The sequence below is a fragment of the Sinocyclocheilus anshuiensis genome, unplaced genomic scaffold (assembly GCF_001515605.1).
Source record: "Sinocyclocheilus anshuiensis isolate Anshui unplaced genomic scaffold, SAMN03320099.WGS_v1.1 scaffold144, whole genome shotgun sequence".
In the NCBI taxonomy this organism is placed as follows: Eukaryota; Metazoa; Chordata; class Actinopteri; order Cypriniformes; family Cyprinidae; genus Sinocyclocheilus; species Sinocyclocheilus anshuiensis.
This window is the reverse complement of record NW_015555720.1, coordinates 302,788-311,770: the sequence shown is the minus strand read 5'-3', so window position 1 is coordinate 311,770 and position 8,983 is coordinate 302,788. Positions and strand designations below refer to the sequence as shown.

Here is an 8,983-nt window from a genome sequence, read left to right as displayed (position 1 = left end):
AACACACACACACACACACACACACACACACTCACACTCACACTCACACACACACACACACACACACACACACGTAATTCTGATGGCTCATCATGAGATGTGCACGTTCTTTCATGTCCTGCGTGAGAACTTAGTGCGCTTATGAAGAAGAATGAAAAGCTGTGGAATAACGCATTCAGCGCATTAATATGTAAGACCTCTTAAACATCTACCTTACAAGATGTCTTCATACGTTAGTCTCTTAATATTTTTATACGTAGTTAATATATCTGACAAATCGTTCGGTGAGATGTTCACTTCAGTGATGAGCGTGAAGCAAGCAGTTTTCGCTGAAAGACAACTCATCGATTATTTAAGAACTTACTTAGAAAACGAAATACAAAGACTTGACGATATCAAAAGGTAAGAAATATGATCATTTATTTAAATGTATTAAAGCCTCAATTAAGTTATTAAGCAATATAAATAGGTACAACAAGATGTGGTCATGTTTAATTGTTACACTGTAAGAAATATCTGTGTTTTAAAAGTTGTACGACAGTAGGCTATATTTTAAGAACCATGCCAAACTTTGCTCAACAAAGCCAGCGAATTTGTTTTCAGTTGTGTTTTATATTGATTCAAATACTTTTCTGTTATACAAGTCATATTCTGTTCAGATATTAGCATTTTGTTGTTGTTATTTATTTATTTAAAAATTGTATTAGGCCTAATATAAAAATTAAAACGGCAAAATTGTAAAGGGGCATTTCTGTATCATGTTGTTTTGTTAACATGAAAACTATGCCAACACTGAAGCTGACAGAACAGTTGTCGTTTTAATTAAATCTGATTGATTTGTTGTTATTATGTTTAACGTTTTATATCAGGGCTGTCCAAACTCGGTCCTGGAGGGCCGGTGTCCTGCAGAGTTCAGCTCCAACCCTAATTAAACACACCTGAACCAGCTAATCAAGCTCTTACTAGGCATAGAAACTTCCAGTCAAGGTGTGTTGAGGCAAGTTGGAGCTAAACTCTGCAGGACACCGGCCCTCCAGGACCGAGTTTGGACAGCCCTGTTTTATATAATTCAAAAATCGCAACCAAGTAATTCTTTGATATTTTTTAGATTCTTCTCAAGAGTCACATCATTGCACAGTGGGATATACAATGATCCATCAGCTACCATAGCTAATCCAATTGTTGCATTCAAGCTGGTCAAAAGACTCAAGTCTGAATGGATGAATGTTGTCCATAGCAATGAAGCCAAAGAAAATATTGACGGTAGCTAGCTGACCTTCACACACGTACTCATTTCAGAAAAGCCTTGATCCGTACAGCTTCAAAACTGTAACTGTAGCTTCATGTGCTTTTTTCACTGTACTGGCTTGCTTCTCTCACTCAATTCTACCCCATCACAACCCCCATTTACTGTTTTCATTAAGCCCTTAGAGAGGGCTACAGGAGAATGGAAGGCAGCTTACCCAAGCTGGAAGACCTTCAGGGAGCAGCGCAGGGGCTGATGAGACTTCAGGATGTGTATGATCTACATGTGGAGGGCCTTGTGCGAGGTCACTTCCAGCAAATCACAAATGGAAATGCTGTTGATATTTACAAACCTCCTGTGTCTGATACGCTATCTGGGGATGATTGCTTCCTTGTTGGAAAGGTAGGACACACTGCATTATTTCCAGTCTGCAAAGCATAGCATGGCATTAAAGCTAATCATTTCTTATTTGTCACAAGCTTAACTCTTATTAGAGGGCTCGAACACTACTGCCCACGCTCTCAGAGTTTGGAATGTGTTGTGAATCGCTGGGAAAACCTCTGGAAAAATGTGTTCAGAATGTGTTCCCGCTTGAGCTTAATGTTACTTCCTGATGTAGATTCCATACTGCTCAATTTTGTGTAGTCACTGACTCACTGGTGCCTCTTTTGTGGTGAATACCATACCAAATGATTTCTACTTTTATTCCTTCATGCAAAAAGAAAAGCCCTGTTTTGTTGTCTTCTTGTAATAAGTACCATCTGTTCTCTTTACCACCACCCGAACATCTACCAAGTAAAATATGCTGTTTGGCCAACGATTGGCAACTTCTTTTAACATTCATAAAGTAACACATTGAATAACCAGTGACTAAATGGTTTTTGACTGAATTTTGTAAGAAGCATTTTGAGTCCAAGTGTCAGATATGTGGGTTGTCATCATCTTTTTAGCTTTTTTCCATTTCCATGTCATCTTTGTTATGCTACATCTGTGAGAGCTTTATGCTTGTAGGTGGCCTATGATTTGGAAGATTACTACCATTCTGTGCAATGGTTTGAGGAGGCAGTTCATCTCTTTCGAGGAACAGAATGGAGTCCAGAAAATGAAGGCACACTTGAAGATGCCCTTGACCATTTAGCTTTCTCTCATTTTAAGGTATGGTACTTCTTATAAAATAAATATGTTTACACCAGGTATTAAGATCCATCTGGGTGATCTGATCCAGTGTAAACAGGGTCCTGAACAGTTTGTTAAATCACATTTGGAGGTATCCAGTAACTCATGTGACCACATTTCATAATGTACCATGCTGGTGTGTTCCAGTTCAGTTAACTAAATTAAAAACTGCCTATTTGGTTGGTTGACAGGGTTATTTTAGTTCATTAAAAATAAAAAATACTTAAAATAAAATGAATGTTAACTGAAATTAAATGCAATTTTAAAAAGTCATTTTTAATATAAAAAAGTATTTCATTTTAAATTAAATGCATTTTAAAAATCTTAAAATGATTTTATTTTAAGCTAGTTACCAAAGCAACATTTCTCATTTTCATTTAGTTCAACTTGACGTACTAACTAAACTATATAGAGATGTAATAATAATGACAATAAGACACAAACTTTAACTAAAATGAAAATGGAAAATATAAAAAATAAATGTATAAAAATATGACTTCATAAAACCAGAAACCCTCCCCTCAAAATCTGGGCTCACAGGAGATACATTTTACAAGCAGATGTAAACAGCAAAGTGTCGTGGCTGACCACTTGTGATTGGATCACTCAATGGATTTTAATAGTAGGTATAAACAGGGCCAAACATTCTCATTTTTATGGATGCATTTTGCAATCTATTGAAGAATTTACACTTGTTTACTATTTTCAATGTTTTTTAGACTGGAAACATATCTTACGCCCTCAGTATCTCCCAGGAACTATTGCTTCATGGTAAACCTCTGCAGTCTATCAGCCAACAGCAATGAGTGAGACATTGAGAAAAAAAGCCAAACAGATCAATTTATTTTTAACTCATAAATAAAGATAAAGGATAGTTCACACAAAAATGAAAATTCTGTCATTAATTACGCACCCTCATGTCGTTCTAAACCTGTAAGACCTCCGTTCATCTTCGGAACACAAATTAAGTAAATAGTGTATGCTGTTCTGTGTCAGCTGTGTCATGCGGAAACGTTTTCTATGTTGTTTACGCTTTGATTTGAATGAAAACAACGTATCCGCGTGGCGCAGCTGACACAGAACAGCATACGCTGTTTACATTCAGTAGATACTCTCCAAAATGGTGCTATAGGGTGATGCGGAGGAGACTAATTGTTTACAGTAATAAAGTCGTTATTTCTGTTTTCTTTGCATACAAAAAGTGTTCTCGTAGCTTCGTAAAATTACGGTTGAAGCCCTGATGACACAGGGATTATTTTACCGATCTCCTTGCTATGTTTCTGGATGTTGATCGTGTTAATTACATTGCTGTCTATGGGAGGGTCAGAGAGCTCTCAGAATTCATCAAAAATATCTTAATTTGTGTTCCTAAGATGAAAGAAGGTCTTACGGGTTTGGAATGACATGAGGGTGAGTAATTAATAACAGAATTTTAATTTAATTTAAATATATCAATATGTAAAATTCTTTATCATATTTCATCACAATGCTATTTCAATCTTGTCTTCTAGATCCTGTGAACAGTAGGGTACATTTCAACGTGGAGAAGTATGAGAAGCTCCTGGATGAAAGTCCGCCTGTTACTAACCAAAGTTTGGTTTTGAAAAGGCCTGACTCCACCAATCTGAGAACCAGGAATGTCTATGAGAAGCTGTGTCAAACAAAAGGTTCTCAGGTATCATTCCACACTGTGTTTGTGATTCAAACAATGTAGTGTTCACCGTTCATCAGAGCTTCTATCTTGTATTCAATACCATCTGTTCTTGGAAGTATTGTAAGCTACACAAATATTAAATGTTAGCACATACTGTATGTTAGCAAAAGAACATTTCATACATTGCCACTCAGAAGTAATTTCGAGGTTCATTGCAATTTCTAAATGGAGTAACTTTCACTAAACTTCCACTAAATAACTTCATATGATTCCTGTACAAAAAGTACGAAAGTACAAAAAGCAGCAAAATACTAACCAAAGTTTGGTTTTGAAAAGGCCTGACTCCACCAATCTGAGAACCAGGAATGTCTATGAGAAGCTGTGTCAAACAAAAGGTTCTCAGGTATCATTCCACACTGTGTTTGTGATTCAAACAATGTAGTGTTCACCGTTCATCAGAGCTTCTATCTTGTATTCAATACCATCTGTTCTTGGAAGTATTGTAAGCTACACAAATATTAAATGTTAGCACATACTGTATGTTAGCAAAAGAACATTTCATACATTGCCACTCAGAAGTAATTTCGAGGTTCATTGCAATTTCTAAATGGAGTAACTTTCACTAAACTTCCACTAAATAACTTCATATGATTCCTGTCATAAAAAGAGGAAGTACAAAAAGCAGCAAAATCAAAAGTTATGGCAAATCCTCTGAGGAGTTTGGTAGAATTCCTCCCATGACAGCATGAAGAAAATTGCACAGCAGTCAGATGTGGATCATGAAGAAGGTCACATGAAACAATGACCTGCTTTAAATGTTAAGTGTGTAATTTCCGCACAACTAGTGGCACCAAGTGGAATTTCAGTCTGTTTGTTTAGGCTACTCAATCATGTTGGACAATGACAACATAGGCTCAAACAATGGTGTACTTGTGAACTTGGTACTTGTCTGTCTGTATAATAATAGTTTCTTGTATAATAATTTACTGTATAAATTACTTTCTTTTTACAGCCAAAACATTTTGAGAATCCCAGCTTGTTCTGTGACTTTTTCACCAATGGCAACCCTGGCCTACTTCTGCAACCAATTAAACGAGAGCTAATCAGCCTGCACCCTTATGTTGTACTCTTCCATAGCTTTGTCACCCGAGCTGAAGCTAAAAGCATCAGAGAATATGCCGTTCCAGGGGTGAGTGCCTTTATGTGGAAACATACAGAATTGGATATGCAATGGGCATTTTACCAAGATGTAGAAGTAATTTGTTTAAAATTAAACAAGGCATCACTAATAATGCAGCATGCTGTCTTTGATATTAAGTACAAGCAAGAATGAGTGAATTTGGACCATAACTGGGATGTTATTAAGACCTTTACATTACTTAGATCATTTTTGGTTTGAGGGATAATGGTTGGCAAAGACTAGAGCTCTCACTTATTGCCAGTTCTCAGCTGAGTTTTTCCTGCTTCCATTTTCTAATTTGTTCTTTTCTGAACAATACATTTTTCACTCACTTTTCATCTTACTGCTTTAACAAACTATGCATGCCAGTTACTGGCCAGCTCAACATGGAGAGACTCTTTAAAATGTCTGTATGAAGCCAGTTTCTCAAGAGATACACAAACTTTTGTGTGCTAGTTTTTCTTCCTTTTCCAGGCATATTTAACCATACAACATAAGCCAGCCTTAAACTGAGCTGGAGAGAAGATGAAGAGCACATTACGTGAATAAGTCATGCGGTCGGAATCAACTGTGCTCACAGCTCGTCAGTTATTCCACCCAGAGTGTTTTTCTTTTCTTTTTCTTTTTGTGGGAGCAGACTGAGCATTAAATCATGTGTTTCCGTCCTTTTTTTTGTGCTGGATTGAAACTCCCTGCTAGTAGTTCTGTTTTTTCTTTTTTCTTTTTGGAATTCTCACATAACAGAGACTGCAAGGGAACATTTTGTTTTGATCCTGTCTATTTGTACTTTTTCTAAGTCTCTGTCTGTATCTCTCTGTCTCTGTCTGCATCTGCATCATTTAAATTTATATATTTCATGTTTTCCTTCAGCTCAGAAGATCAGTGGTGGCATCAGGAGTGAATCAGTCCACTGCGGAATATCGCATCTGCAAGAGGTACAAGTATTTTTTTTAAGAACAGTTAAATCAGCTCATCTATATGCTAGTGTACTACTAAACATTTAAAACCAACATATTTCAATGGTAAATAATACAAGTAATAATATATCCCATTTCTAATAATATCCCATTTTTTCTCTTTTTGTACTTCCTTAAAGTGTAAAGTGGCTCTGACATTACAATTTTTGTCAATGATCTTTTAGTGCATGGCTTAAAGAATCAGCCCATGGAGTTGTGGGCAAAGTGGACCAGCGCATCACTATGGTCACTGGGTTGAATGTGCAGCCTCCTTATGCTGAATATCTCCAAGTTGTAAATTATGGCATTGGGGGACACTATGAACCTCATTTTGACCATGCCACAGTGAGTAACAAGATTTTTTTTTACTCTATATTTTCCAAAACATTCATGTACAAAAGACATTTTCAAAAATTCAGAAATACTAAGTGTTTTTCAATGCAGACATTTTCTATTGATAATTATTTTTGTATGTACATTCATTGTGTGTCATGATGCAGACCCACTGTGGATAATGTGATTTTTTTTTTTTTAATGGCAGTCTGACTCTAGTCCATTGTACAGACTAAAAACTGGGAATCGTGTGGCTACGTTCATGATATATGTAAGTAAATAATAGTTCAGCTCTTGATTGCTTACTTTTTTAATTAAAAAACAATATCTTGCCAATTTAGTTTGGATTGAGAACGTGAGTATGTGAGTTTTGGAAGCACTGAACAACTTTTTTCCCTCTTTAGCTGAGCTCTGTGGAAGCAGGAGGATACACAGCCTTTATTTACGCTAACTTCAGTGTTCCTGTAGTGGAGGTATAGAATCCCATACATCATTCTTTACTCTGCACAGCTTTCAGAATGCTATTCCCTGCAATTCTGAGTGATAACAGATTGTTTGCAATTGAGATCAGACATTTCATTGGATATCCTGTTACAACAAAAGCTTTAGGGTTGGGAGTCAGTGTTGTTTCAATAAATTAACTGTTGAAGAAACCTGATAGATAGCTATCTAGAATTTTGAACTTTCACCTCCAGGCACTCAGGTTTTCACCACCGACTAAGGGGATTTTATCCCAGCAATAGAGGTACCTTAATAGAGGTTCAGGATTTTGGCTATTACATACAAAGTCAAATAAGCATTTAGACTACAGAATATAACTATATTAGGATTTTTCTTTATTCTTATGTTATATGATTTACAGTATCAACTGATAGGTTGCAATGAGTATATTTGTCACTTTCATTTTTTATGTGATCCCTTTCCAGAATGGTGCTCTCTTTTGGTGGAATCTTCATAGAAATGGTCAAGGAAATGTTGACACTCTTCATGCTGGCTGCCCTGTTATTGTTGGCGATAAATGGGGTATGATTGTTGTATCACGTGATGTCTTATGTATCATATATTATATCCAAAGCCACTTACATTGCATTCAAGGTATACATTTGTTAAGTTGATTTGATATAAATTCCCTGGAAAATCAGACCCATTAATTTGGTGTTGCTAGTGCCATACTCTACTAATTGAGCAATAGGAATGCTCAAACTGCAGGTAACAACTCTGGAAAAGAAGCGTGGAAAATTAAAACAGCAAAGGAAAAATGTGAACCTTCAATGAAAACGTCTCAGGTTACTTATGTAACCATGGTTCCCTGAGTAGGGAACGAGACACTGCGTCCCGTGTCTGAAGCATACATTGAAAAAACACCAACTCGTTTGGCCGGCGACAGCCATGACGTCACTACCGGTGCGACTATAGTATAAATAGGCGCCGGGAGCACACATCATTCACTTGGGTCACGACGAGGCGTTCCCCATAGCGACCCCTAGAGGACACAGTTCGAAGTTCCCATGAAAGGGAATTTCTGCTATTATTTACTTATATACTGTCCTGTTAAGCTAAAAAAAACATTAAAGATGTCCTTATATACATGTGCTATATTCCAAGACATTTGAAGCCTTATATTTTCTGTAAAAAACATACCAATATTAACTAAATTAGTCACTGTCTTTTCTTTTCTAGTTGCCAATAAGTGGGTTCATGAGTATGGGCAGGAGTTCCAACATCGTTGTAGCCTTAATCCTGAGGAATGAAGAAAGCAATAGACCATTTAAAGTACAAGAGTCAACCCCCTTGAAGGAGTAACATTGGCAAGCGATGGAATGAAAAGCTGAAGAGGGGGGAGAGATGTCTGCCTTCATGAGTGATTTGAGACCACAGCTTTAAGGAGAGTGACACATGGATAATTCTCATGGCTGTCTAAAGAGCACAGGGAAATAAAGAGATTGCCATAGTGTATGTTTGTGTGTGGGTTAAAGAGTGGTTTGGCATACAGCCCTAAGGGCAAGCTGACCTTTTCTTACTGCTTTCCAAGATAAATTCCAGAATGTTTGATGAAAATGTAAACTACAGATGTTTACTTGTACACACACACACACACACACACACACACACACCAAAAATAATAATTTTCCCACTTGGATGTTTCTTAATTTTGACACACTACTTGTATCTAGTGCAAATCTGGTACAACAGTAAGTTGTTTATGGTTGCAAAGTAACTCACATAAATGTTATAAACATATAAATAAACAATTACAGTTTTTCTGAATTGCTAAAACACTAAACCCCAAATTCTCACTAGCTTAAACCAATTTGTAAACCAATTTACTCTTTCTGCTAAACCTTAAACACGTTCAGGCAGTTAGGCTCTATTTGCAAATCTCATGCACTCTTTTTGCAAAACTCTAAACACATTCTCATTCACTTAAACACTTATCA

At 36.6% G+C, this 8,983-nt stretch overlaps 1 protein-coding gene across 4 annotated transcripts; it reads left to right on the top strand.

Moving 5' to 3' along the window:
• The first annotated feature begins 86 nt into the window (after nucleotides 1-86).
• Nucleotides 87-8,651, top strand: p4ha3 (prolyl 4-hydroxylase, alpha polypeptide III). 4 transcript variants are annotated; one of them, XM_016465596.1, is made up of 14 exons: nucleotides 87-190; nucleotides 1,109-1,263; nucleotides 1,425-1,648; nucleotides 2,258-2,401; nucleotides 3,142-3,193; nucleotides 3,934-4,019; nucleotides 4,402-4,479; nucleotides 5,089-5,265; nucleotides 6,127-6,191; nucleotides 6,398-6,557; nucleotides 6,754-6,816; nucleotides 6,950-7,018; nucleotides 7,472-7,568; nucleotides 8,226-8,651. In XM_016465596.1, exons 2-14 carry the CDS (start codon nucleotides 1,221-1,223, stop codon nucleotides 8,294-8,296), a joined length of 1,329 nt encoding a protein of 442 aa, XP_016321082.1. In that variant the 5' UTR covers nucleotides 87-190; nucleotides 1,109-1,220; the 3' UTR covers nucleotides 8,297-8,651. The 4 variants fall into 4 exon arrangements, with proteins under 4 accessions (XP_016321082.1, XP_016321078.1, XP_016321080.1 ...); XM_016465592.1 differs by having other exon boundaries at nucleotides 87-402; XM_016465594.1 differs by lacking the exon at nucleotides 4,402-4,479 and having other exon boundaries at nucleotides 87-402; nucleotides 3,934-4,097.
• The last annotated feature ends 332 nt before the right edge of the window (nucleotides 8,652-8,983 follow it).